Source organism: Bufo gargarizans, chromosome 2 (assembly GCF_014858855.1).
Source record: "Bufo gargarizans isolate SCDJY-AF-19 chromosome 2, ASM1485885v1, whole genome shotgun sequence".
In the NCBI taxonomy this organism is placed as follows: domain Eukaryota; kingdom Metazoa; phylum Chordata; class Amphibia; order Anura; family Bufonidae; genus Bufo; species Bufo gargarizans.
The window spans coordinates 518,871,536-518,899,055 of NC_058081.1; the positions used below are offsets into that span (position 1 = coordinate 518,871,536).

A 27,520-nucleotide genomic window follows, 5' to 3' on the forward strand; every position below is an offset into this window, starting at 1 on the left:
TCACCTGTTTCCCTGATGATTAGGCCCATTCAGCATTCCAAGCAGCAGCGGCACGACGCGGTCACAAACACACACATCGCACCACTGGTTGTGTAGGAGGCTTTTTTTCTGGCCTGAAAGCTTCTCCCACAAAGCCCAGGATCACAATGTATGTACTGATTCGGAGCACTGAAGCTCAGCCTCTGCGCCGGGGGCACGTGCCCTGTTTGCCCTCCCCCTCCTTCCCTCACTACGATCCGTGATCCAAACCTCCACCCAAGCCCTATCCCTAAAGACATATTTTACTTGCTCGATGCACATTACATTCAGAGCTGCTAAACAGACAGAAGTATTCAACACTACATATTACATCCAGTGATGTCTCTTTTGATATATATACGTTCTCTTTCCTCATCTTCTCCTTTTGGCCCAGACTGCCATGATGACCTCTTTCAGGCATGTCTCTGCAGAGTATGTCACACAGACATCTTAGTTTCCTTGTTTTTACACCGTTCTTCCCCTCCTGGTGCCTCAATAATGTTATCCTGCTGCTACCCCGAATAATGTACCCATTGTGCTCACCAATGCCCTCAAATACTATACTGCAGAAATAACAATGCATACATATAATCCCTCCATAGTAATAGTGCTAGTAATAATATTAGCTTAAAAGAATCTCTACAGAACAGGAAGACTGCACATAGTATTAGGCTTAGTGGCCTGTATGAAAAATTTCAGGCGTTTAGGATCTGGTTTAAATACAGTGACATAAAAAAAAATTTGAAAATAATATCATCAAATTTCTTAATAATATGTTTAACATAGAAAAACGCATTTAACAGTAGTTCATTTACTGATAACAGCCCCTTTAATGACTCTGCTTTTGTCTTTGATAGAAGTACAAGGATGTAGAACCTTCGCTGAACATTGAGGAGGTGGACGGACTGGAGCTGGTCAGGAAGTTCTCAGAAGAGATGGAGAGTATGCTGCGGAGGAAGGTGGAGGCTGTGGAGGTAGCAGCGTTATTAATTGTAAAAATGTTCTTCTCCCTTGCCTTCATCCTGCAGACTTTTTCAAGTGAAATTCCACTTATGTGTGATTGGTGTGGTACGGAAAGTGGTAGATTACCAAACATTTCAGAATTTAGGACGGACAAAATAAAAATAAAATATAACAGTAATGCAGCCCAAAACTTACCAAAATTGATATACTGCATATACTGAAGCTTATCAAGAGAATGCCAAGAGTGTGCAAAGCAGTAATCAAAGCAAAAGGTGGCTACTTTGAAGAACCTAGAATATGACATATTTTCAGTTGTTTCACACTTTGTTGTTATGTATATGATTCCACATGTGTTAATTCATAGTTTTGATGCCTTCAGTGTGAATCTACAATTTTCATAGTCATGAAAATAAAGAAAACTCTTTGAATGAGAAGGTGTGTCCAAACCTTTGGTCTGTACTGTATATATACAGTGGCGGAAATAATTATTTGACCCCTCACTGATTTTGTAAGTTTGTCCAATGACAAAGAAATGAAAAGTCTCAGAACAGTATCATTTCAATGGTAGGTTTATTGTAACAGTGGCAGATAGCACATCAAAAGGAAAATCGAAAAAATAACTTTAAATAAAAGATAGCAACTGATTTGCATTTCATTGAGTGAAATAAGTATTTGAACCCCTACCAACCATTAAGAGTTCTGGCTCCCACAGAGTGGTTAGACACTTCTACTCAATTAGTCACCCTCATTAAGGACACCTGTCTTAACTAGTCACCTGTATAAAAGACACCTGTCCACAGAATCAATCAATCAAGCAGACTCCAAACTCTCCAACATGGGAAAGACCAAAGAGCTGTCCAAGGATGTCAGAGACAAAATTGTAGACCTGCACAAGGCTGGAATGGGCTACAAAACCATTAGCAAGAAGCTGGGAGAGAAGGTGACAACTGTTGGTGCGATTGTTCGAAAATGGAAGGAGCACAAAATGACCATCAATCGACCTCGCTCTGGGGCTCCACGCAAGATCTCACCTCGTGGGGTGTCAATGGTTCTGAGAAAGGTGAAAAAGCATCCTAGAACTACACGGGAGGAGTTAGTTAATGACCTCAAATTAGCAGGGACCACAGTCACCAAGAAAACCATTGGAAACACATTACACCGCAATGGATTAAAATCCTGCAGGGCTCGCAAGGTCCCCCTGCTCAGGAAGGCACATGTGCAGGCCCGTCTGAAGTTTGCCAATGAACACCTGAATGATTCAGAGAGTGACTGGGAGAAGGTGCTGTGGTCTGATGAGACCAAAATAGAGCTCTTTGGCATTAACTCAACTCGCTGTGTTTGGAGGAAGAAAAATGCTGCCTATGACCCCCAAAACACCGTCCCCACCGTCAAGCATGGGGGTGGAAACATTTTGCTTTGGGGGTGTTTTTCTGCTAAGGGCACAGGACAACTTATTCGCATAAACTGGAAAATGGACGGAGCCATGTATCGTGAAATCCTGAGCGACAACCTCCTTCCCTCTGCCAGGAAACTGAAAATGGGTCGTGGATGGGTGTTCCAGCACGACAATGACCCAAAACATACAGCAAAGGCAACAAAGGAGTGGCTCAAGAAGAAGCACATTAAGGTCATGGAGTGGCCTAGTCAGTCTCCGGACCTTAATCCAATCGAAAACCTATGGAGGGAGCTCAAGCTCAGAGTTGCACAGAGACAGCCTCGAAACCTTAGGGATTTAGAGATGATCTGCAAAGAGGAGTGGACCAACATTCCTCCTAAAATGTGCGCAAACTTGGTCATCAATTACAAGAAACGTTTGACCTCTGTGCTTGCAAACAAGGGTTTTTCCACCAAGTATTAAGTCTTTTTTTGTTAGAGGGTTCAAATACTTATTTCACTCAATGAAATGCAAATCAGTTGCTATCTTTTATTTAAAGTTCTTTTTTCGATTTTCCTTTTGATGTGCTATCTGCCACTGTTACAATAAACCTACCATTGAAATGATACTGTTCTGAGACTTTTCATTTCTTTGTCATTGGACAAACTTACAAAATCAGTGAGGGGTCAAATAATTATTTCCGCCACTGTATATTTAAACTTTAGTCAATAAAAACAAATCATATAACCACCAGATGCACATCTCTTGTGAATTAAAGGGGTTCTCCGGGAATTAAGAAAATGAAAATACTTAAATATTACTTTATTATAAATATATTCTCAAATACCTTTCATTATTTTGAATGGTTCATTTTGTTTTGGGCGCAATCATCAGGGGAAACAAAATGGCCGCTAAAATCAGTTCACACAAAACCTGTCCTGATCACACATGAGGACAAGTTACTTTACAACACTGAGGTAAAAAGTTGCTTCATCCTCCTCCTCCTCCTCTCTACTTGTCAGGGATTATGATCCTGAATACAGATGATAAGAACTTTAGCTGAATCTCTGGGGAATTTAGTTCATGAGGAGACATGAAGTACAGAGAGAAGGGACAGGACAGGCTGTGCTAATGTGGGGCTGTGGTAATGGAGACTGTAAATAAGTGCTCTTGCTCATTAGCCTCACCTCACTCTCCTCTCATGTCTCCTCATCATCTCCATTCCTAAAGAGATTCACCTGTATTCAGGATCATAATCCCTGACAAGCAGAGAGGAGGATGAGGCAGTACTATGGCTCATTGTGGTGAAGTAACTTGTCCTCCTGTGTGATTAGGACAGGTTTTGTGTGTACTGATAGGACGGCGGACATTTCATTTTTCCTAATGATTGCTCCCTAGAACCAAAACAAACCATTCTAAGTAATAAAATGTATTTGTGAATATATTTATTATAAAATAATATTTAAGTATTTATATTTTTTTTAATTCCTGGATAATCCCTTTAAGTCAGTATACAAAATATGGCATACATGAATCTGAACAGTGCAGAATACACAATTGAGTGTTAAAGACAACAAAATCGTAGAAAAATATATAGGATCAGACAATGAAGCATTAAGTCGCAGAGGCTATTGCTGTAGCAAGTGAGTGAGCATCATACTGAGTCCGCGAGGAGAACACCATTATCCCCAGATCTTAGAAAACTTGGAGGCACACCTTCTATGTTTCTATACAATGTTTTCATACAGGATAAGACCCCCTGCACACGAACGTGTGCTTCCCGTTGCCGTATTGCGGACCGCATTTGCGGATCCGCAATACCCAGGTGCCGTTCCGTGGGCATTCCGCATCAAGTGAATGGGTCCGCAAATCCGGAGATGCGGAATAGTACGGAACAGAAGCACGGAACGGAACCCTACGGAAGCACTACGGAGTGCTTCCGTGGGGTTTCATCCCGTACTTCCGTTCCGCAAAAAGATAGAACATGTCCTATCTTTTTGTGGAACGGCCTGATCGCGGACCCATTCAAGTGAATGGGTCAGCGATCCGCTGTGGCTGTCCCACGGACTGTGTTCGTGCATTGCGGCCCGCATTTTGCGGGGTGCACACGTTCATGTGCAGGGGGCCTAATGGTATTTACCAGTGTTTTCCACTGAGTCTTGTGGGCGCCGAGGGATATATGAAGGCGGCAGGGACTGCAGAGAAGGTTTAGGCGTTAAGGGGTTAATTGCTTTATCCCAATGGCAGCTAGGTAGATGGTATAGCCCGCAGGGGTGTTTTGTTATGGCAGGAGTGTCAAAAGGCAATGGTAATGTTCCAGTCCCTCCATATCCTCCCCCTCAGCTCTGATTGGAGGAGGAATGGTTTAGCTGGGGGGTTTATATGAAGGTGAAAGGGGAGGGCCCGGCCTCTTCTCTACGGCAGCCAGGCAGCGACATCTGTCCCCCATCCACTGGAGCGCTATAGCCTTGTACACCAGGAATAGAGTCTCCCGAAGAAATAGTCTAGTATAATAGGGATACATTGCCTCATCTAAAATACCAAATAAACATATGGCAGGATGAGCAGCTAGAGGGAGATCCAAGTTCAGACAAGAACCAAGTGCCCTGAGAATTTTCTCTGGTGGGCCCACGGATCCCCAATCTGACATTGCCAGCATCTGTGGGTGCAGTCAGCATGGCCCCAGATACCTGTGACAACCTATTAGGACCTTACTGAGTCACTCCCAACCCGTGTAGCTGCCGTCTGTGCTGCACACGGTGGTTACTCTGGATGTTTGCTGGTGGTCATAATAATATGACTTGACTGTGTATAGTCAGTTATTCCAGAGCTGCGTTCACAATTCTGATGGAATTCTGAGCTAAAATCTCTCAGCATCCCCTGCTGGTTAATTGACTGGATATTCACAATTCTTCTAACTTATTTGTTAAGGTGGCCATTAGAGGAATTTTGACTCAACCAGATGATTTCAGGGGGAATCGTTTAGCTATCCGATGTATATTTGAGTGCCCTGAATTCCTATCCCCCTAATGCCAGGTGTCAGGGCAACATGCCTGACCTTTTGTTGTCACAGGAGATAGGCAGCAGCTTATTTCCCTCCTACAATGAAACCACATGCACGCTCAGCCACCAGTTATTGAAGAAAACAAGCTCTCCCTGCTGCCCTCTGCTGGTTCAGCGTCTGCTTAAAGATTACTCTGCTAGGTCAGGATCTCAACTAAACTATATCTTGGGTGATTGTCTTGTACCCATATTATTTCACCTACTTCTTGGGTGGTGGTGTTATAAAATCTCTGCCGTCCATTTGAGTTGATGGATCATTCGTTTTACTTCTCTCTAGAGACTGGTGGAGGCGGCAGAAGAAGCGGATTTACAGCACGAGTTTAATTCGTCCCTAGAGGTGAGTGTCTGAGTGATCTTGTCTGGTGTTATTTTCTCTCAGCCATATTAACACATGCAGAGCTAAATTCCCTGTCACCTTGCCACCCATATGAAAATGAGCTCCAACAACAATACAGTTAAAAACTTTTCATTTTTACTTCATGTCTTCATTAAAAACATCACAAGTAGAACCTTCAACCAATCCACGAGAACCATGTGGAATATTTAGTCTTCATGATAAGCACTATCCAGTTGGCGCGTTTCAGACCTGTATGGTGTTTTGTCATTACCTCACCTGGTCACCCAGGAGCTAGTATCTCCTATGCATACAGACCAAACTTATGCCAAAAGGACACTCTTATGACATTCGCCCAGTCCATTATGGATTATGGACATGTTTGATGTATAAACTGCAGGTGTAAATAGCAAATGTACACCACAGTAGGCTCAGGGAGCCCCAAATTCCGATTTTTTTGGGATCCAAGGATACTCCTTCTCATAGAGATGAACTGAAATATTGGAAACCTGTAGGTTTCGCTCACACTTATCCCCATGTAGTTGGAAAGAGAGGGACTGTGTGAGATGTGACCAATATGGAGAGTTTGTGGTCTCTACCAGGGGCGTAGCTATTGGCTCATAGGCCCTGGTATAAGAGTTCAGCTTGGGGCCCCCCTTCCCTCAGTGCTTTGTGGACAGGGGCAGGAAGCACAAGGCCTTCGTGCTGCCCGAGGCAAAAATTGAAACGGCAGCCCCTTGAGCCAGAGGTGTAACTTGACCAGCATGCACTTTCTATAATACTGGTGTCTTCTTATGCACCACAAGGGTCTTTGGGCCCCCTCAGGCTACTGGGCCCGGTAGTGACTGCTACCTCTGCACCCCCTATAGCTACGCCCCCGGTCTCTACAGTGGCCATATGAACAGTTCTGTGTCCAGACAGTAACTGGACCAGTTCTTTCTGCCTTCTTCCAGCAGGAATTCCCATCAAGACCTCAAACAGTAATCAGCTAAGATTCATGAAACCAGTTGAAACTGTAGGTAATTAAAGGACCTAAGGTCCTTTTTACATGGACTGACGTGTCAGGCGATTATCAGGAACAAACCAGATGTTCCCAATGATTGCCTGATTGTCATCAGAGAGGACGAGGCATTTACATGCAGCAGTCACCTCCAGGAACAAGGATTTTTGGTGGCGACAGAACGACGCAATCACCCGATGAACGAGTGTCTGCTCATTTATTGGTTATTTACACAGGCCAATTATCTGAAACAAGCAATTATCCTCAATAATCGGCCACATTATCAATCGATGTAAAAGGATATAATAATATCTATAAGTGGTGTCCTCTTCTATGCCCGGTGGAAAGTTGGGCTTGATTAAAACCAACAATTAGGGGAAGCTAGCTACTTCCTCCCTCACTGAGTTCACCACATATGTCTGCACTGTTAGGCCTCTTTCACACGGGCGTTGCGGGAAAAGGTACGGGTGCGTTGCGGGAACATGCACGATTTTTCTGCGCGAGTGCAAAACATTGTAATGCGTTTTGCACGCGCGTGAGAAAAATCAGCATGTTTGGTACCCAAACCCGAACTTCTTCACAGAAGTTTGGGCTTGGGATCGGTGTTCTGTAGATTGTATTATTTTCCCTTATAACATGGTTATAAGGGAAAATAATAGCATTCTGAATACAGAATGCAAAGTACAATAGCGCTGGAGGGGTTAAAATATATTTTTTTAACTCATCTTAATCCACTTGATCGCGCAGCTCGGCTTCTCTTCTGTCTTCTTATTTGCTGTGTGCAGGAAAAGGACCTGTGGTGACGTCACTCCTGTCATCACATGGTCCGTCACATGATCTTTTACCATGGTGATGGATCATGTGATGACCGGAGTGACGTCACCACAGGTCCTTTTCCTGCACACAGCAAATAAGAAGACAGAAGAGAAGCCGGGCTGCGCGATCAAGTGGATTAAGGTGAGTTAAATTATTTTATTTATTTTTTTAACCCCTCCAGCCCTATTGTACTATGCATTCTATATTCAGAATGCTATTATTTTCCCTTATAACCATGTTATAAGGGAAAATAATAATGATCGGGTCTCCATCCTGATCGTCTCCTAGCAACCGTGCGTGAAAATCGCACCGCATCCGCACTTGCTTGCGATTTTCACGCAGCCCCATTCACTTCTATGGGGCCTGCATTGCGTGAAAAACGCACAAAATAGAGCTTGCTGCGATTTTTACGCAACGCACAAGTGATGCGTGAAAATCACCGCTCATGTGAACAGCCCCATAGAAATGAATGGGTCCTGATTCAGTGCGGGTGCAATGCGTTCAACTCACGCATTGCACCCGCGCGGGAAAACTCGCCCGTGTGAAAGGGACCTTTAGAGACATAGGAATCTTCTCTCCATTTGATTCCCAGGAAATGCAGAGATCGGGAGGAGGATGACTGAGTGCCAGTAACATTTCAGTTTTTGTCTGGAGGTGCCCTTTAAAAGGCTGATTGTCTGTTTTTTTTCTTCGATCTGCTTGATCTCTGTCTTATTAACGGATTTTAGGTAATTTAAGGGACGATTTACCTGTGTATAATCATCCCGTTCATCTCTTCGCAGTTTGAATACTATAATTCTGTGAGGATTAATGAGAAAGATGAGAATGATAATTATGTAGAGCTGGGGAATGAATTCATTTTGGAAACTAATGAGCACTTTAATAATCTCATGGTGAACACGACCCTCAGTAACATTCAGCTGCCTACGAATGTCTACAACAAAGGTGAGTGATGCTGGCCCCCGCAGGAAAGGAGGGGATCTACATGTTAGTGCATGTTACCCACAGTACCCACCAAATTAGGCAATGGATGATGGATTTAGTACACACTGGTTAAACAGCTTTAACCATTTGCTAACCAAGTGACTTTTGCACCTGTAAACTTCAAAGCTTAGTTCATATCATATATTAAAGGGTTTTTTCAGGACATACAGTACATCATCAATATTAGATTGTTGGGCGTCCTACCGAGCAGCTGTTTGAGCCGGTGACCTCACATTCATTGGTCATATGGCCTAAGCACAGCACAGCTTCATTTTAATGAATGGGGCTGAGCTGCAATACCAAGCACAGCCATCGTACAATGTACGGCGCTGTGCTTGGTAAGCTGTGAGTAGGCCGTAGTGTTCTTGGAAGACCGCAGCACCATGTCCTTTTCAAACAGCTGATTGGTGGTGGTGCTGGGAGTTTTATGGCTTATATAAGGACACTGATATTCCGTACTTGGGAGATCCCATTGTACTGGCTGATTGATGCATTGTATTCTCAAATATCCCACCCACAGATGCAGACATCCTCAACGGGGTGTACATGTCTGAAGCATTGAACCCTGTGTTTGTGGACAACTTTCAGAGGGACCCCACTCTGACCTGGCAGTATTTTGGCAGCTCCACAGGATTCTTCAGACTCTATCCAGGTAATTAGGATGAATTTGGGCGAATTTTGGCTTTAATGGCGTATTATCTGCAAGGGTGTAACGCCATAGAGCAGGGATGCTCAACCTGCGGCCCTCCAGCTGTTGTAAAACTACAAGTCCCATCATTCATGGCTGATAGCTGTAGGCTGTCCGGGCATGCTGGGACTTGTAGTTTTGCAACAGCTGGAGGGAAACCCCTTCAGCTATAAGACCCATATGACGTGGAAACCAATATACAATTGTAACAAACCCTCAGCTGTGAGATTTATAAGGTCTGTAAAGGTTTTCAGTCTCTGGATGTAAAGAAGAATGTTTCCATTCGCTGACAGCCAGCAGAGGTCTTTAAAGTAGTGAGCATTTAATGCCAATGACATTTTATGTCGCCCCTCGCCAATTTTACAAAAAGGGTCCATCAGCTCATTCAACATTATTTACGCCAGAAACTGGCATAAATAGTGACTAAAATCTATGGCAGTTCCAAGCCTGGCCGGAGGAGCCATGTATTTTATTATGAGACCTGTGCCTCCGACAGCGCAGGTACCATCAAGATTAGCTGAATTAGGCTCTACGACCCCTTTACTCGCTCTGTTTACCTGATCTGTTTTAGGAATCAAATGGGCGCCAGATGAAAATGGGGTGATCTCATTTGACTGCAGGAATCGTGGGTGGTGAGTATCACTCCTCATTTTACTACTCTATTCAGGTTTTATGCCTCACCTTGTTGTACAACTCCATGGCCTCTCCTAATAGATACAGGGTGGGCTACAGTAGCCCTGGAAAAACAACTAAATGTGGCCCCATGTTGTAAGGCGAATCCATACTGCCAGAAGACAGGGCAACACAACATACCACCCAGCAGAACCAAATACAACAATGCATCACCAAATACTGCCGCCATAGTCAACTATATCACATTCCTGAGGACTGAGATACAGTTGAAGTCAGGAGGGTACCAGTGGCCTCATTATAGATGCATATGTCCTTGATGCTCCTATATTAATTAACATTGTTATATACCGAGCTGGCAGCCATGAGGAGGGCTCAGGAGGCCCCATGGACATTAGCTCACCGGGAAATTTCTATATAGGGTCTATGGACAGTCCACCCCTGTTGGACTATAATAAACAAAACCCTCTTTCCCTTGTGAGGTTTGCCCAGGATAATGGAATATTGACATACTTGCCTTTTTACAGAAGATGCTGGAGATGGTTTCCACCAGCAGCTTTGTGAAATTTTGCCCGTTTTGTCATATTCAGGAACACCCTCTGTATCACCACACATTCCATAGGCCAGATATTAATTTCAATGTGCTGTATCAGTTCTGGGGATTAGAGTTTTAGGTAAAAGTTGCACACCATTAGGTCTGGTGACGGTGGAGGCCACAACCCTTTGCTCACTGTACGTTCTTCTGTGAGTGCCACATGAACTCAGAACAGGGACATTGGCGAGATATGGAAAATTGCCCCATCTTGCCGAAAGAAACACTACTCACACTCTCATCCTTTATCTGTGCGAATTGCTGTAAGCTGACATGTCGGACACATTCACACATGACATTTCTGCCCTCCATTAAGAGGACCTCTGGACTGGCAGGGAAGGATCCATCAGGCCTCATTCATTTTTCTTCACAAAAAATGCGTATTGGACGTGGACTGAAAATACGGTCACGTGAATGCACCCTAACCCTTCTGTGCCTCTTATGTGAAGGTACATCCAGGCAGCCACGTCTCCAAAGGACATTGTGATTGTGGTAGACATCAGCGGAAGTATGAAAGGTCTAAGGATGACCATCGCCAAACACACGATTAACACGTTGCTGGACACTCTGGGAGAGAACGACTTTGTGAACATCATAGCAGTAAGTCTTTTCCAGTCCATGTAAAGTAGAAAGAGCAAGCAAGTATAAGGTTGTTAATTAACCCAGTAAAGGGGTTCTCAGGGAATTAAGAAAATGAAAATACTTAAATATTACTTTATTATAAATAAATACCCAATTACCTTTCATTAGTTATAATGGCTTGTTTTGTCCTGAGAGCAATCATTATGAGAAATAAAATGGCTGCCATCCTAGTAGTGCACACAAAACCACACAGAACAAGTTACTTCACAACACTGAGCTAAAGAGCTGTCTCATCCTCCTCTCTGCTCTGCTTGTCAGGGATTATGATCCTGACTACAGATAAAATCTTCAGCTGAATATCTGTAGGAATGGAGTTCAGTACAGAGAGGACGGACAGGACAGACTATGGTAATGTGGGACTGTGGTAATGTAGTTGACTGCATACAAGTGCTGCTGCTCATTAGCCACATTCCCACCCTCCGCTCTGTACTTTGTCTCCTCATGAGCTCCATTCCCACAGAGATACAGCTGAAGAGCATATTAAACTGTATTCAGGATCACAATCCCTGACAAGTAGAGCAGACAGGAGAATGAGGCAGCTGTTTAGCTCAGGGTTGTGAAGTAACTTGTCCTGTGTGACAGGTTTTGTGTGTACTAATAGGCAGCAGCCATTTTATTTTTTTAATGTTTGCTCCCCAGACAAAATAAGCCATTATATCTAATGGAAGGTATTTGGTAATATATTTAGAATAAAGTTATATTTAAGTATTTTCATTTTCTTTAATTCCTTGGGAACCCCTTTAAGCGATTGTTTATTGTTGGGTTTTATGTGATGTTAGTTGATGTTAGTTTACAGGTTTATGATCTATATAGAGCAGGGGTACTCAACTGGTGGACCATGGTCTGAATCTGGACATCAGTTGTCCAAACTCTTGCTGTCTGAACTGGGAGGGGAGACTTCAGAGCAGTTCTATCTTTCAGCTGCGCAGTTGCTGGGTCACACAGCTTCTGGCCTCACCCGGACTCCAGGATCACTGTCAGCAGCTAGTGAGAGAGGGATGTCTATCCTTTGCTGCAGCAGATAAGCAAGCTTTAAACTGCAAAGGGCAATTAGGTGCTGAAGCAGCAAAGGGTAGACATTCCTCCTGTACTATGCAAATGAATAAGAGCTGATTCACACGACTGTGCTTGGTCCGAGAAACACGATCCATGTGTCAGCCGCATCTCCTGGACCGAACGTGGCACCGCTGATCCAAACTAACTGTGTCACAGTGCCTCATTTATCAAAACTGTCTAACAGGAAAACTGTCTTAGTTTCTCATAGCAACCAATCAGAGATTACCTTTCATTTCTTAAAATGTTCTAAAAAAATGAAAGGATCATTCTGATTGGTGGCTAAGGGCAACTAAGACTAAGTTTTCCTGTTAGAGAGTTTTTATAAATAAGGCCCATAGGGGGAGATTTATCAAAACTGGTTTAAAGGAAAACTGGCTTAGTTGCCCATAGCAACCAACCAGATTGAACCTTTCATTTTCCAAAGGAGCGCTGAAAAATGAAAGGTGGAATCTGGATGGTTGCTAGGAGCAACTAAGCCAGTTTTCCTTTACACCAGTATTGATAAATCTTCCCCGTAGTGTTTTATGATACAGTCACTGGCTGGTGAATACCAGTCTTCATAAATGTCCCTCTATGATTTAGTCAGTCAGTCTGAGTACTGTTGTGTGAATCAGCCTTTACCAAACTCTGCCACTGTTTCAAATTGGGAAAGAGCAGGAGGATGGAAGAAATATGGGATAGAATAATAATAATATTTATTTAAATAGCGCCACCATATTCCGCAGTGCTTTACAATTCAGAGGGTTCATGTAGAAAACAAAATGCATCACAACATAACTGGCTAAAATACTGAACTGAAACACTAGGAGTGAGGGCTGTGCTCACAAGAGCTTACAATCTATGAGGAAGTAGGGGTGACACAAAAGACAGTTGATTGTTATATGAAGTGGTCCAGCCATCTTTGTACTGAAAGGAGTGGTGTAGGCCGATCTGCGTGTGCTAGTGCTTTGGATGTGGGGATTACTGTCAGGAGATCGAGTTCAGGTCTGAAGATTTGGGGGGGATGTGGAGGGGGGTTACTAGGGGAAGAGTCAGTTTTAGGAAGCATGATAAGTCTGCCTGAAAAGATTTGTTATTAAGGCACATTTGAAGGTAGGGAAGTTGAGAATTGACCTGATATTCCGGGGCAGGGCATTCCAGAGAGTTAGGTGCAGCTTGAGAAAAGAGAGGTACGAAATAATGGAGGATGATAATCTTAGATCACTGGCAGAATGGAGAGCACGAGTAGGTTGGTAGATGGAGATGAGGGAGGAGATGTATGGAGGTGCAGCACTGTGGAGAACTTTGTGGGTGAGAAGTTTGAACTGTATTCTGTGGTGGATGGGCAACCAGTGAAGTGACTGGCACAGGCTAGCCTAGTAGCATCAGTATAGCTGGTGGACAGATAGATGAGCCTGGCTGCAGCATTTAGGACAGACTGAAGGGGGGAGAGTTTAGTGAGAGGGAGACCAATTAAAAATTAATTACAGTGGTCAAAACGACAATGAATCAAGGCATCAAATCAATCAATGAATCAATCAATGAATCAATAAGAGTTTTGGCCATTTCCTCTGTAAGAAAAATGGCGGATTCTGGAGATGTTCTTGAGGTGCAGACGACAAGAGCATGCAAGTGATTGGATGTGGGGAACAAAGGAAAGATCAGAGTCAAACATGACCCCAAAACAGTGGGCATGCCGCCCAGGAGTTATGATAGTACCGCAGACTGAAATTGAAATATCAAGTTTAGGTGAGTTAGTAGGTAGGGAAAAGTTCAGTTTATGCGAGGTTCAGTTATAGATACAGAGAGGACATGATGTTAGAGACAGCTGCCAGACAATCGCTGGTGTTTTGGAGTAAAGCAAGGGGGATGTCAGTATATGAAGTGTATAGTTGCTTGTCATCAGCATAGAGATGGTACTGAAAGCCAAATTGATAGTCTGTTGAATGGGGACTGTGTAGAGAGAGAAGAGTAGAGGACCTAGGACTGAACCCTGAGGAACCCCAACATCAAGAGTAAGAGGAGAAGTAGAGTCAGCAAATTATACACTAAAGTTGCGGGCAGAGAGATAGGAAGAGAACCAGGAGAGAGCAGTGTCCTTAAGGCCAATTGAGTGGAGCATGGTGAGGAGTTTGTGGTCTACCGTATGAAACGCTGCAGAGAGATCCAGTAGAATCAGTAGAAAATAGTTGCCATTCCTTTTTGCTGTCAGGGGTCCGTTAGACACTTTAGTAAAGGCAGGTTCTGTATAGTGGAGCGGGTGAAAGGCAGTTTGTAAGGGATCAAGAAGAGAGTTTTCAGAAAGATAGCTTATTAAGGACGAGTATACAAGAAGTTTCAGGAGTTTAGAGATGGAGGTTAGAAATGGGTCGGTAGTTAGCAGCACAGGTCCGGTCAAGTGATGTTTTGTTTTAGTAGTGGGGTTATAACAGAATGTTTGAAAGAGGACAGAAAAATACCAGAAGAGAGAGAGAGATGTTAAATATTGTAGTAAGGTGAGAAATGACAGCCAGAGAGAGGGACTGGAGAAGGTGTGAGGGAATAGGACCACTATTGCAGGTCGTGGGTTGAGAAGACTTGTAATAGGGTCAAAAGTGGAGAGAGAGCATGTGGAAATGTGGGAAGGAGGACGATTGAAATTGGTTGGGGAATGGGAGATTATTTACTGACGGATGTTACCAATCTTGTCTCTGAAGTAAGTGGCCATGTCATCAGTGCAGAGGTCAGAGACGGGTTCTTGAACTTTGGGGCTTAGAAGGGAATGAAAATTGTCAGAGTCTTTTTAGGTTCTTTGAGAGTAGGATACGAGAAATTAAGTACTTCTCTTTGGCAAAGTTGTGGGCCAAATTGTATATTTTAAGCATAAATTTATAATGGAGGAAGTCTGCTGATATTCAAGATTTTCTCCATAAGCGTTCTGCACATCTGGAGAACCGCTGGAGAAGGCTTGTTTCAGGTATGTCAGGGTTGACGTGTGTCGGGAGGGTCAGATTGATATTAAAGCAGCTTCAACCAGGGTGGTTTTGATGTTGTAATGATTGGCAGCCTGCTCTGGAAGGAGATGGAAGAGGTTGGGGTAAGAACTAACTGTAGAGTGTCAATGAGTTGCTGACAGTTAATGGTGTGTAGGTTTCTATAAGTGTGAAAAGTAAGGGCTCTTTCACACTTGCGTTCTTTTCTTCCGGCATAGAGTTCCGTCGTCGGGGCTCTATGCCGGAAGAATCCTGATCAGTTTTATCCTAATGCATTCTGAATGGAGAGAAATCCGTTCAGGATGTCTTCAGTTCCGGACCGGAAAGTTTTTTGGCCGGAGAAAATACCGCAGCATGCTGCGCTTTTTGCTCCGGCCAAAAATCCTGAAGACTTGCCGCAAGGCCGGATCCGGAATTAATGCCCATTGAAAGGCATTAATCCGGATCCGGCCTTAAGCTAAATGTCGTTTCGGCGCATTGCCGGATCCGACGTTTAGCTTTTTCTGAATGGTTACCATGGCTGCCGGGACGCTAAAGTCCTGACAGCCATGGTAAAGTGTAGTGGGGAGCGGGGGAGCAGTATACTTACCGTCCGTGCGGCTCCCGGGGCGCTCCAGAGTGACGTCAGGGCGCCCCACGCGCATGGATGACGTGATCGCATGGCACGTCATCCATGCGCATGGGGCGCTCTGACGTCATTCTGGAGCGCCTCGGGAGCCGCACGGACGGTAAGTATACTGCTCCCCACTACTACTATGGCAACCAGGACTTTAATAGCGTCCTGGCTGCCATAGTAACACTGAACGCATTTTGAAGACGGATCCGTCTTCAAATGCTTTCAGTTCACTTGCGTTTTTCTGGATCCGGCGTGTAATTCCGGCAAGTGGAGTACACGCCGGATCTGGACAATGCAAGTGTGAAAGAGGCCTAAGATTTTCGTGAGAAGAGATAGAGGTCTTAATAGTAAATGAAAGAAGATTGTGGTCAGAAAGTGGGAAGAATTAGTTAATAAAGTTTGAGACTGAGCAGTGTCTGAAGAAGACTAGATCAAGTGTATTGCCCTGTTCATGAGTGGCAGAGGAAGTAAGATAAAGAGAAAGTGAGAGACTGATGGGGAGATAGCATCATCAATTGGGATATTAAAATCACCCATAAGAGTTGGTGAGGAAGCCAAGCGGCAAAGTGATCCAGGGATTGGTAGAGGAAGCCTAACTACAACTCGCAGAGGGAATTGGCGGAAGACTCTGATAATATCTATTTCAAAAGAGGGGAATGTGAGAGAGGGTTCAGGGGGAATGACCTGAAACATGCACTGTGGAGAAAGTAGTATGCCTCCTGTCATCAGGTCTGGGGGTATGGAAGAAGTGAAGTCCACCATAAGATAAGGTGGCAGGGGAAGCAGTGTCTGAGTGTTGAAGCCAGGTTTCTGTAAGGGCAAGCAAGTTCAGAGAGTGTGAGAGGAAAAAGTTGTGGATTGTGGGGAGTTTGTTACAAACAGAACGCACGTTCCAGAGTGCACAGCTAAGACACTGGAGGACATGTACAGTGAATATTAATACAATTTTCGGGGTTTCTATGTATGGCAAATGAGAAGCTGAAGTTGGCAATGGAGGGAGGGCCAGGGTTTGGTAAAATATCCCCTGCAGCTAGTAGCAGGAAAACAGAAAGAGACAGCAAGTGGTTGAATGATTTGTATGGGTCTTTTTTTATGCTGCACCATTGAGAAAGATGGGTCATGGTGATGTATGAAAGTAGAAAGTGTATGTGAACTGAACCTAGGCGAGGGAATGAGGGACTGATGTGGAGAGAAGGGACAGAGTGTGGAAGTTGTGGTTGATTTTGAAGGTTGACAGCTGTAACAATGACAACCGTAGCAATAAACTGAGTGAAATAATACTGTAACATACCTGTGCTGTGTTTTAAATTTGTTTGAGTCGCTCAAATAGCATCTCTGTCTGCCCTGTCTAACTGCCATGATTAACTACCAGGCGCTTAGGCAATATGGCGCTTTGGCAAAGATGGTGCTTTTGGCTCGTGTATGACCCCTGTGATTGCTTCCCTTTAGACTGTCTACATTTATAGGGAGTGTGAGAGGGGCACAGGCTGGGCGGGAGCACTATTCTCATAGCAAGTCCACCTACCACAGTGTCCGTAGTGCATTCCTTAATTGTACTGTATGTGCCTACCTCTGTGTCTGTGTGCACTGTATTGGATGCAGAAAAAGAAGCATAAGATTACTGATGTGAGAGTGTGTGTACACTTTAAAGTTGAGTCATGATATCTACACGTACCTTGAAACCATGACCAGTACAGCTGCAGCATGGCATGTAGCAGTAGACCCCAAGCAGTTACATGAATTGGCCACTTAGAGTACTGGTACTCTAAGACACATAGGGTTGCAAATATGGTACCTCTATGTGTCTGACATGAGTAACCTCATGTACATAATACTGATGCTTCAAATTATCCATATTGAGCTTACTAATATGGTACAGGTAGCTTCTTATCCCTTGTATTGTGAGGCACATGGGCCTATTAATTTAGTAACCCCACTGGCCTCACATTAATAAGAAGTAACCACATATGTCCCTAGGAACCCTATGCACCTCATTTATCCCTATGTGCCATTTTCTGGGTCTGCAGGACCTTCAGCTGAAGGCAGACCCAGGTAAATTGACCTTTACAATAAGTAGTTGAGTACCCCTGATACAGAGCATGCAGATCGTACGTTAGCCTCACGTCCCCAGGTTTACTGTTTGGTCTGTTCTTTCTCCAGTACAATGACTATGTCCATTACATTGAGCCATGTTTCAAGGGGATTTTGGTGCAGGCAGACAGAGATAATCGGGAGGTAAGTCTTCATCCTAATTCAGGCTGTTTTTAACTTTAACTTTTCTAAGGCATATAACGTAAAAAATGTAAGAACTTAGCAAATAGTGTAAGTTAAAATTTCGGATCATTTTCTGTTTACAGATCCTATGCAGACCTATGTGTATCCATGAGAACAGACTACAAATACTTCGTAGTCTGAGCCTACAGGCATGTGTTGCTCCCTTCCATCTGTTCCCACTTTATGTAATTACCCAGTAGAAGTTAGTAAAAAGTAGAGGGGATGGAAGAGAGCACATGTTTGCATAAGCAGACTACATAGGGTTTGTAGATCGTTACTAGGGATGAGCGAATCGACTTCGGATGAAACATCTGAAGTCGATTTGCATAAAACTTCGTTCTAATACTGTACAGAGCAGGAGCTCCGTACAGTATTAGAATGTATTGGCTTCGATGAGCCGAAGTTATTGCTTCGCGAAGTCTCGCGAGACTTCGTGCAATAACTTCATAAATTAAGCTGTAGTGTAAAAAAAACATTTCTCGAACTCGGGTTCGGACACTTGGAACCGAACCCGAGTTCAGGAAATGTTTTTTTACAGTACAAATTAATTTATGAAGTTATAACTTTGGCTTATCGGAGCCAATACATTCTAATACTGTACGGAGCTTGCAAAAAATGCTTGCAACGGTTTCCTGTTTTTTTAGATAGGAGTAATAAAATGAATGCAAAGGTGAGCAGTTTTGACCATGCTAAACGTTTGCCAGCACTAGGTAGGAGGTTATCATCAAGAGAAGAGAGTAAAATGCTCTGTGCGTGGAGCTGTTTCATAGCCGCTTCCCTCTGTTCTGAGTGACATCTGTAACATCCAATCAGGTGACAGCTACAGCTGTCACTCATAGCATACAGGGAGTACAGAATTATTAGGCAAGTTGTATTTTTGAGGATTAATTTTATTATTGAACAACAACCATGTTCTCAATGAACCCAAAAAACTCATTAATATCAAAGCTGAATATTTTTGGAAGTAGTTTTTAGTTTGTTTTTAGTTTTAGCTATTTTAGGGGGATATCTGTGTGTGCAGGTGACTATTACTGTGCATAATTATTAGGCAACTTAACAAAAAACAAATATATACCCATTTCAATTATTTATTTTTACCAGTGAAACCAATATAACATCTCAACATTCACAAATATACATTTCTGACATTCAAAAACAAAACAAAAACAAATCAGTGACCAATATAGCCACCTTTCTTTGCAAGGGCACTCAAAAGCCTGCCATCCATGGATTCTGTCAGTGTTTTGATCTGTTCACCATCAACATTGCGTGCAGCAGCAACCACAGCCTCCCAGACACTGTTCAGAGAGGTGTACTGTTTTCCCTCCTTGTAAATCTCACATTTGATGATGGACCACAGGTTCTCAATGGGGTTCAGATCAGGTGAACAAGGAGGCCATGTCATTAGATTTTCTTCTTTTATACCCTTTCTTGCCAGCCACGCTGTGGAGTACTTGGACGCGTGTGATGGAGCATTGTCCTGCATGAAAATCATGTTTTTCTTGAAGGATGCAGACTTCTTCCTGTACCACTGCTTGAAGAAGGTGTCTTCCAGAAACTGGCAGTAGGACTGGGAGTTGAGCTTGACTCCATCCTCAACCCGAAAAGGCCCCACAAGCTCATCTTTGATGATACCAGCCCAAACCAGTACTCCACCTCCACCTTGCTGGCGTCTGAGTCGGACTGGAGCTCTCTGCCCTTTACCAATCCAGCCACGGGCCCATCCATCTGGCCCATCAAGACTCACTCTCATTTCATCAGTCCATAAAACCTTAGAAAAATCAGTCTTGAGATATTTCTTGGCCCAGTCTTGACGTTTCAGCTTGTATGTCTTGTTCAGTGGTGGTCGTCTTTCAGCCTTTCTTACCTTGGCCATGTCTCTGAGTATTGCACACCTTGTGCTTTTGGGCACTCCAGTGATGTTGCAGCTCTGAAATATGGCCAAACTGGTGGCAAGTGGCATCTTGGCAGCTGCACGCTTGACTTTTCTCAGTTCATGGGCAGTTATTTTGCGCCTTGGTTTTTCCACACGCTTCTTGCGACCCTGTTGACTATTTTGAATGAAACGCTTGATTGTTCGATGATCACGCTTCAGAAGCTTTGCAATTTTAAGAGTGCTGCATCCCTCTGCAAGATATCTCACTATTTTTGACTTTTCTGAGCCTGTCAAGTCCTTCTTTTGACCCATTTTGCCAAAGGAAAGGAAGTTGCCTAATAATTATGCACACCTGATATAGGGTGTTGATGTCATTAGACCACACCCCTTCTCATTACAGAGATGCACATCACCTAATATGCTTAATTGGTAGTAGGCTTTCGAGCCTATACAGCTTGGAGTAAGACAACATGCATAAAGAGGATGATGTGGTCAAAATACTTATTTGCCTAATAATTCTGCACTCCCTGTAGAGTAGGGCATTGAAGTAGCTCAATGCAGGGAGCACATTGCAGTGAAGCTCTGCCTCCAGTGCACTTTCAGGAGCAAAATAAAACTTCTTATTCTCACTGCTCCTTAATCTGAGTGCTAAAGGGATGAGTGTCCTGCTCTCCCCAGCCCCTTCCTAGTTCTGTCACCAGTTTAGAAAACCCATTCACTACAATAGGAGTTACAGAAACATCGGAGGGCTGGCCCACTCAGCTGTTTCTGTAAGGCAGCTACCTGGGGCCATCACTTAGTCCCATCCCACCATGCAAAGAGCAATATGGGACAACCTTTTTAAGTTATTCAAAATAATGTGTCAAAGTGATCAAAATTCTTCGGTGGTCAATGATCCAAGCCTCGGGAACAGGTGTAGAACTTGTGCTTTTGCTCAGTATGTGCTTGTGCTCAGTATGTCACTGCTTTCTATTCTCTACCTTATTTACAGCATTTTAAGCAGCTAGTGGACGAATTACAGGCCAAAGGTGTGGGAACTGTCAATAAAGCCCTCATTGAGGCATTTAAAATCTTAAAGGAGGTACTGTACACTCATGTGTCTTACCAATATTGTAAAACATAGTATTTACTGTATAAAACATTGCAAGAGTTCTCATCGGTTTATTACTTTTCCATAAAATGTTCCTTTTGATTAATGGAGTGTTCCCCATCCATAGAAAGTGATGGTATTTTGCTCAAGCCAAATGCTTCGACCAAGCTCTAGTGTTAGATGTGTCTCAGATTGTGACTGCCTTCTGATGGTGTTAGGACATCCTGTCCAGCCATGTAAATGCACATTGAACACCTTTTAAAGTTTGAGAGAATCACCAGTTTGCTGTCTTTGTAATTCCAGTGGACTTCAGTGGGAAGAACAGGGCTTGTGTGGCCTCCTCTCCTATTTGAGTATGTTTTTGGAGGTCAGATGGGTTCTGAATCCCAGAGGTGGGATTCTGGCCCCACACTAACATTAAACTTGCACAGCAGTAGGCTAGATGTGGTGGTATGTAAGTCAAATTCAAATGGGAACTCAGTGCCTGTCAATTTCAGTATCAGTGGGTTCCCGGAAGAATTTGCCAGTAAGAGTGCACTTTTTAATAGTTGTAGTTATGTGTGAAATACCTCTGTATTCATTTGTGTTACTATAGTTCCGAGAGGCTGGTCAGGGTGGACTTTGTAACCAGGCAATTATGCTGATCACTGATGGGGCCGTGGAAGATTATGAGCCAGTGTTTGAAAAATATAATTGGCCTGAAAAGAAGGTAAGATACCCACTTTTCTATATATTTTATTTATTATGCATTTCCTAGTTGGCCTGTTAATAACATATAATTTACTGGCACTCTGATTCCTTCCAAAACATGCTAATCTTGCTTATTATGATAGTAACTTGAGTTCTTATCAATGTCAGAAATGTACCAAAATGATTGTAGTATAAGGGGAGATTATTGTGCCCATTGCGGTGCCATTTTTCTGAATTCAGAATCTGCTGCATGATGCACATTTTGGACCTCATCTGATGTGAGATGTACATTCATCGGTTCTTTGTGCTGCTTTGCGAGTTTTAACAGAGTAATTTTTTTTTTCTAGGTCCGAATGTTTACATATCTTATAGGGAGAGAAGTGACATTTGCAGAGAATGTAAAATGGATCGCATGTAGCAACAAAGGTATCTTTGATAAATTGATAAATTAATCCTGTTTACATATGATATATGTAATTGTGGACAGATAACCTGTACGGGGTGCTGTAATGACATAATTACAACAAGCTTTATATCAGTCTGTGCAGTGTGGTGTATGACACGCTTTTTTCTTTTTTTTTTGTAGGGTACTATACACAGATCAGTACTCTGGCTGATGTCCAGGAGAACGTGATGGAATACCTCCATGTGCTTAGCCGGCCAATGGTCATCAACCATGACCACGATATAATCTGGACGGAGGCATACATGGATAGTGCGGTAGGTTAATTACGGACATTACTTAATAAGTGACTTTCACCTACAGATGATCCCTGGAAAAGGCTAAACCTCTTGTATCCACAAAATATCCAATTAAAATAAATCTGCGTTATATAATGAGGGGTGGCGTATGGTTGTCAGATCCATTATGATCACTTCAGCTAATAAGTTGGAAACGGAATGACCTGTCAATCACCTCCAGATTGACACAAGGAAACTGCTCTTATGTCTCATACAAGTTGCAACTCATCATTATATCCCATTGCTCATTTGTGTCATTTTGTTCATCGCAGCTGCATAGTATTGGGGCTTATGTATGAAAATGGGCACAAGAGGAAAATGGGGCAAGCCAGTCACATCTGGTTTATTGCTATATTATCCAATATTGTCTCACTCTTGTATTTTTAAAGGGGTTGTCACATTTGGACATTTATGACAAAATTTAAGGGGTATACCTTAAATGTTCAATAGGTGAGGTTCCCACCTCTGGGAGCTGATCCTGTCTTAAGAAAGGGGCCTCGTCACATAACGCCTGAAATAGAACGGTGGCCATACTTTTATGGAGCTCCCTAAAATAGCTCATGGCTAAAAAAAAAGCCATGTAAAAAGTAAAAGCTCATGGCTATTTTTGGAAGACCCATAACAGTGAATGGAGAAAGCTGAACCTGCACGGTGTCCTCTCCTTTCATAGCAGGACCTCACCTATTGTATTGTATATTTACAGCATATCCTGTAGACATGCCATAGATGTCCATTTGGGACGACCCCTTTAAAGGTGTTGCCACATGAATAAATATGGCTTTAACATGTTGTACTAGGCAAAATATAACAATTTTTTAACTGTAATACTTAAAAATGCTCCAGTGTCTAAATATTGCTGTAACATACTTTTTATGGCACCCCCTGCTGTGCTTTTCATTCCTTCTCAGAACATCCACCCAATGTGTGGGATGCTCTTCTTCATGGGTGGAGTGATTCCAGCTATTGGGCAGTTCAGCCAGTAAAAGTTGGCGCGCTAGAAGTTGCTTCTTGTCACCGACACAAACCCCTCCTAAGCATAAGGTCTATACAGATTTGTAGTTTCTGTAGCTAAACATAAATGCTTTCATCCACCAACAACAGAGATCCGGAAAATACTGAATTGAAACAAATTATAAATTTGCAGAACTTCCACATACAGCAAATAAATTTTATTTGCATAGAATTTACACTGAGAATGCCGCACATTGATTTTCACATAGGCCTAAGGGTACATTCACACGACCGCATAAATGGGCCCGCATCCATTCCGCAATTTTGCGGAACGGGTGCGTTCCCATTCATTTCAATGGGGCTGCAAAAGATGCGAATAGCACACTGTTGTTCCGTTCCACGGCGCCGCAAAAAATATAGAGCCTGTCCTATTCTTGTCCGCGGACAGGAATAGGCATTCTCTATGTAGCGCTGGCCATGTGCGGTCCGCAAAATGCGGAACGCACACTGCCAGTATCCGTGTTTTGCGGCCAGTATCCGTGTTTTGCAGGTTTTACGGTCGTGTGAATTTCACCTGTGTGTGCAACACACTGCACATGGACCTATAGAAGCCAATGGTGCAATTCACACCACTGTTTTTCTACACAGACTCAGGGACCATATGGAGGGCATGCACTACCTTTGTCCGTGTCTAATGGAACACGGACCTGGTGGCGGTCGTCAGATCCATTTCCTACTCTCTGCATTGCAAACATGACCACAACGCACGGATGATTTTAATAGTGGCCATCTCAATCGTGTCTAAGCTTTCACCAAGGAAAAATCACTGTATATTCTATTACTCAACCACCAGACTGTAGCTCCAGCATAGCCTTGGTTGTCTAATAGACTATACTGTAAAATTTCTTTAATCTGCCATCAATATGAAGTGATGGGTACTTGATAATCGGATGCCAGATTTGGGGAATTTTACTGTATTTACCTTTGTCTGTCTGATTTTTGTTTGAGTCTCATTTCTCATTGTAATTTCGTACCATTTTTCCCACCACCTGGTTCCAATCCACCCATAATCCCATCATCCTAACCATGCCGCAGCTTCCACAGTCTGAAGAGGTAACCGGTGCTTTCAGTGTTGTGGTTGCCTCGTGTCCCAGTGGTGCTAGTTTGGTTAATGTTTGTGAAAGTTCTTCTGCTCGCTCATTGCACAAGTCAATATTGTGTCGTGGTGTGGTAGAAATGCACACTCGTAAACTATACCATATTACACACTTTGGGGAGATTTATTAAAACTGGTGTAAAGGAAAACTGCCTGCCCATAGCAACCAATCAGATTCCACCTTCCATTTTTCAGAGCTCCTTTGGAAAATGAAAAGTGGAATCGGATTGGTTGCTACAAAGTTTTCCTTCACACTAGGTTTGATAAACCTCCCCCTTTTTTTAGATTTTTATAGCTCTATCTCATCCTGGAAATTTGCATGAAAATCATGGCTGCCATTACAGTTCCCACTTGATAGGTCACTCAGCTTTCAAGTTTCCCTTATTGTATTCCTTGGTGTGGCAGATGGTGCTGCCTGCTGGATCGGGCAGGTATAGTGCATATTGGGGGAAGGGTGACAAACACAATTAACCCTTAATCAAGGAAGAAGATATTTGATTATTCACCCTCATTGTGGACAAGCAAGCGACAGACATTGACCACGCATCAGTAGATCTGATAGTTGCTGGGAGATCTGCAAATAGCTTTAAGGGTTCTGCCCAGCAACCAGTTTAATGGCAGCATTGGCTTGGCACTTTGCTTCCTCCCTATCACTGAATAAAGATACAGAGAGCAGGTTATTACTAATATAAGTCAAATGTGCCAAACTACCTTTGATTTCTCACGAAGGAAGAATATTCTTGCCTGTAGTGCCACCTATAGGTGGGTATCCCAAGAAGTTAGGGTTTCCCATCCTTTATAGCATTGACAACCCCTGGACTAAATTCCTATCTTGGTGAACCCTACCATTTTTTTTGAGAGAGAGCGAGAGAGAAAAAAATGGTTAAAATCAAGTAATACGCAAGCACTTATAAATCACTGTATGTACAGAAGAAAAAGGAATTCTTATTATTTGCAATCCAGACCCCAAAATACCAAATGTCACACCTAAAACTTCAGATTAATTCAGATACGTAAATTAATCAGACTCCAGACCAGACCCCTAAATCAGACCCCAAGAGTTTGTGTAACTACAGCTGGGGTAGAAGCACGAAGAGTAGTTTAAGATATACCTCCAGTGGTGGTAGCTTTACCTCTCTTCATCTGCTTCTTGGCATTGTGCACAAGGTAATATCAAGTGTTTGTGTGGTTCCTCAGCCATGATGACTCCATACAGCAAAGCTCATGATGATCAGTTATTGTGCTTACATTGCTTCCATGAAAAGTTTTGTAAGTCTATATATCTGTTGCTTTGTTCAGACCCTCAGGTCTCTCACCCCAGCTTATTACATTGTATCAGAGATTTCTCTTCAAATGGGCAAGCAATGATCTTGAACATAGTGAGGAAACAAAGTATGTTCCAGACTCAGGTTCCAGACTATTGGATTAGCCAGATGCCTGCACAAGATAAAGTTCATTGCATACTGAGAGTGTTGAACATGTGAGTTGCTCATTACACAGAAGATGAAATGCAGAGCAACATTGTGACCTTAAGCATGGATCTGTGGAGGGCATCGGAGCATCTACATCTGCAAATAATGTGTATATATATATTTAATGAGCATTTTCTGTCTGTCTGCAGCTCTTTGCTTCCCAGGCTCAAAGTCTGCTTCTTATGACAACTGTGGCCATGCCTGTGTTCAGCAAGAAAAATGAGACGGTGAGTCATATTGGAAATGGAAAGAGATATTACGATGACTGCCAGTGAAAGAGAGAATAAAACGGACGGGACAGGTGTAGACTGCTAGACAGGGGCGTAGCCATAGGGAGTGCAGAGGTAGCAGTCGCTACCGGGTCCAGGAGCCTGTGGGGGCTTATAGACCCCTGTACCACATAAGAAGGCACCGGGATTATAGAAAGTGCACGCTGGTCAAGTAACACCTCTGGCTGGAGGGAAGGGGTTAGGTCAAGAATTTGGCTTGGGGAAGGGTGCCATTTCAATTTTTGCCTCAGGCAGCATGAAGGCAATGTGTTTTCCTGCCCCTGGCCACAAAGCTCTGGGGAAAAGGGGGCCCAAGCTGAACTCTTGCACCAGGGCCCATGAGCCTTTAGCTGCACCCCTGCTGCCAGAGAAAGAAAGAATGAGACAGCTGGGGCGGGATGTTACTGCCAGTGAAAGGGGGGAAAGAGACAGACAAGACCAACTGAGACTGCCAGAGAAAGAGTAAGACAAATGGAGAATGGGACTGATGGGCTGAGGCTGCCATGGAAAGGATAGAAAATAGTTGTCCTTTCTTTCAACTTGGTAGAAGAAATTCTGGCCTTAGGGTCCATTCACACGTCCGCAATTCTATTCCGCATTTTACGGAACGGAATTACGGACCCAATCATTTCTATGGGGCCGCACGATGTGCTGCCCGGATCTGGAATTGTGGAAAAAATAGAACATGTCCTATTCTTGTCCGCAATTGCGGACAAGATTAGGCATTTTCTTTTAAGTGCCGTCGATGTGCGTCCGCAAAATGCGGAACGCACATTGCCGATGTCCGTGTTTTGTGGATCCACAAAAGACACACGGACGTGTGAATGGACCCTTAGCTTTCTCCGTGTTTGGTAAAGCTGGTGGACAACCAGTAATGGCTGCCAAAATGCATCCCACGGGGGAGTTACTCTTTGAATATCAAGTTGACTTTGAATTACAAGTCAACCTAGTTATACTAACACATCCCTCATTTCCATATCTGCCATGCAGGAGTTTCGGAAAGCTAAGTAACAAGCCCTGTAGGATCTGTACTGAAGAACACATTAGTTGTCACTCAGCTTTCCCAGAAACAGATGTAACAGAACAGCTTGACAGAAGAGGAAGCTCAAAAAAAAGCGAAAAAGAAACCTTTAAATGCCCCAGATCTTCCAGCCAGGAAAGACTCACTGGTGCTGGGAGATTTAACATTTCCTATGGGGATAGGGAACTTTCAATCACGCTGGCCGCTGACTTATTTAATCCCCTGAAAATCTTTGAGACCTTCATCTATGAG

At 43.3% G+C, this 27,520-nt stretch overlaps 1 protein-coding gene across 4 annotated transcripts in view; it reads left to right on the forward strand.

Moving 5' to 3' along the window:
• Window positions 1-27,520, forward strand: part of CACNA2D4 (calcium voltage-gated channel auxiliary subunit alpha2delta 4) — a 234,855-nt gene that overhangs the window by 30,272 nt on the left and 177,063 nt on the right. For all 4 annotated transcript variants that reach the window (XM_044281372.1, XM_044281371.1, XM_044281373.1 and 1 more), the window contains exons 3-14: window positions 876-992; window positions 5,697-5,756; window positions 8,352-8,514; window positions 9,074-9,205; window positions 9,813-9,873; window positions 10,913-11,063; window positions 17,889-17,963; window positions 20,870-20,959; window positions 21,564-21,677; window positions 22,006-22,084; window positions 22,245-22,378; window positions 26,128-26,205. In XM_044281372.1, coding sequence (XP_044137307.1) covers window positions 876-992; window positions 5,697-5,756; window positions 8,352-8,514; window positions 9,074-9,205; window positions 9,813-9,873; window positions 10,913-11,063; window positions 17,889-17,963; window positions 20,870-20,959; window positions 21,564-21,677; window positions 22,006-22,084; window positions 22,245-22,378; window positions 26,128-26,205 — 1,254 coding nt within the window. The remainder of the gene's footprint in view (window positions 1-875; window positions 993-5,696; window positions 5,757-8,351; window positions 8,515-9,073; window positions 9,206-9,812; window positions 9,874-10,912; window positions 11,064-17,888; window positions 17,964-20,869; window positions 20,960-21,563; window positions 21,678-22,005; window positions 22,085-22,244; window positions 22,379-26,127; window positions 26,206-27,520) is intronic.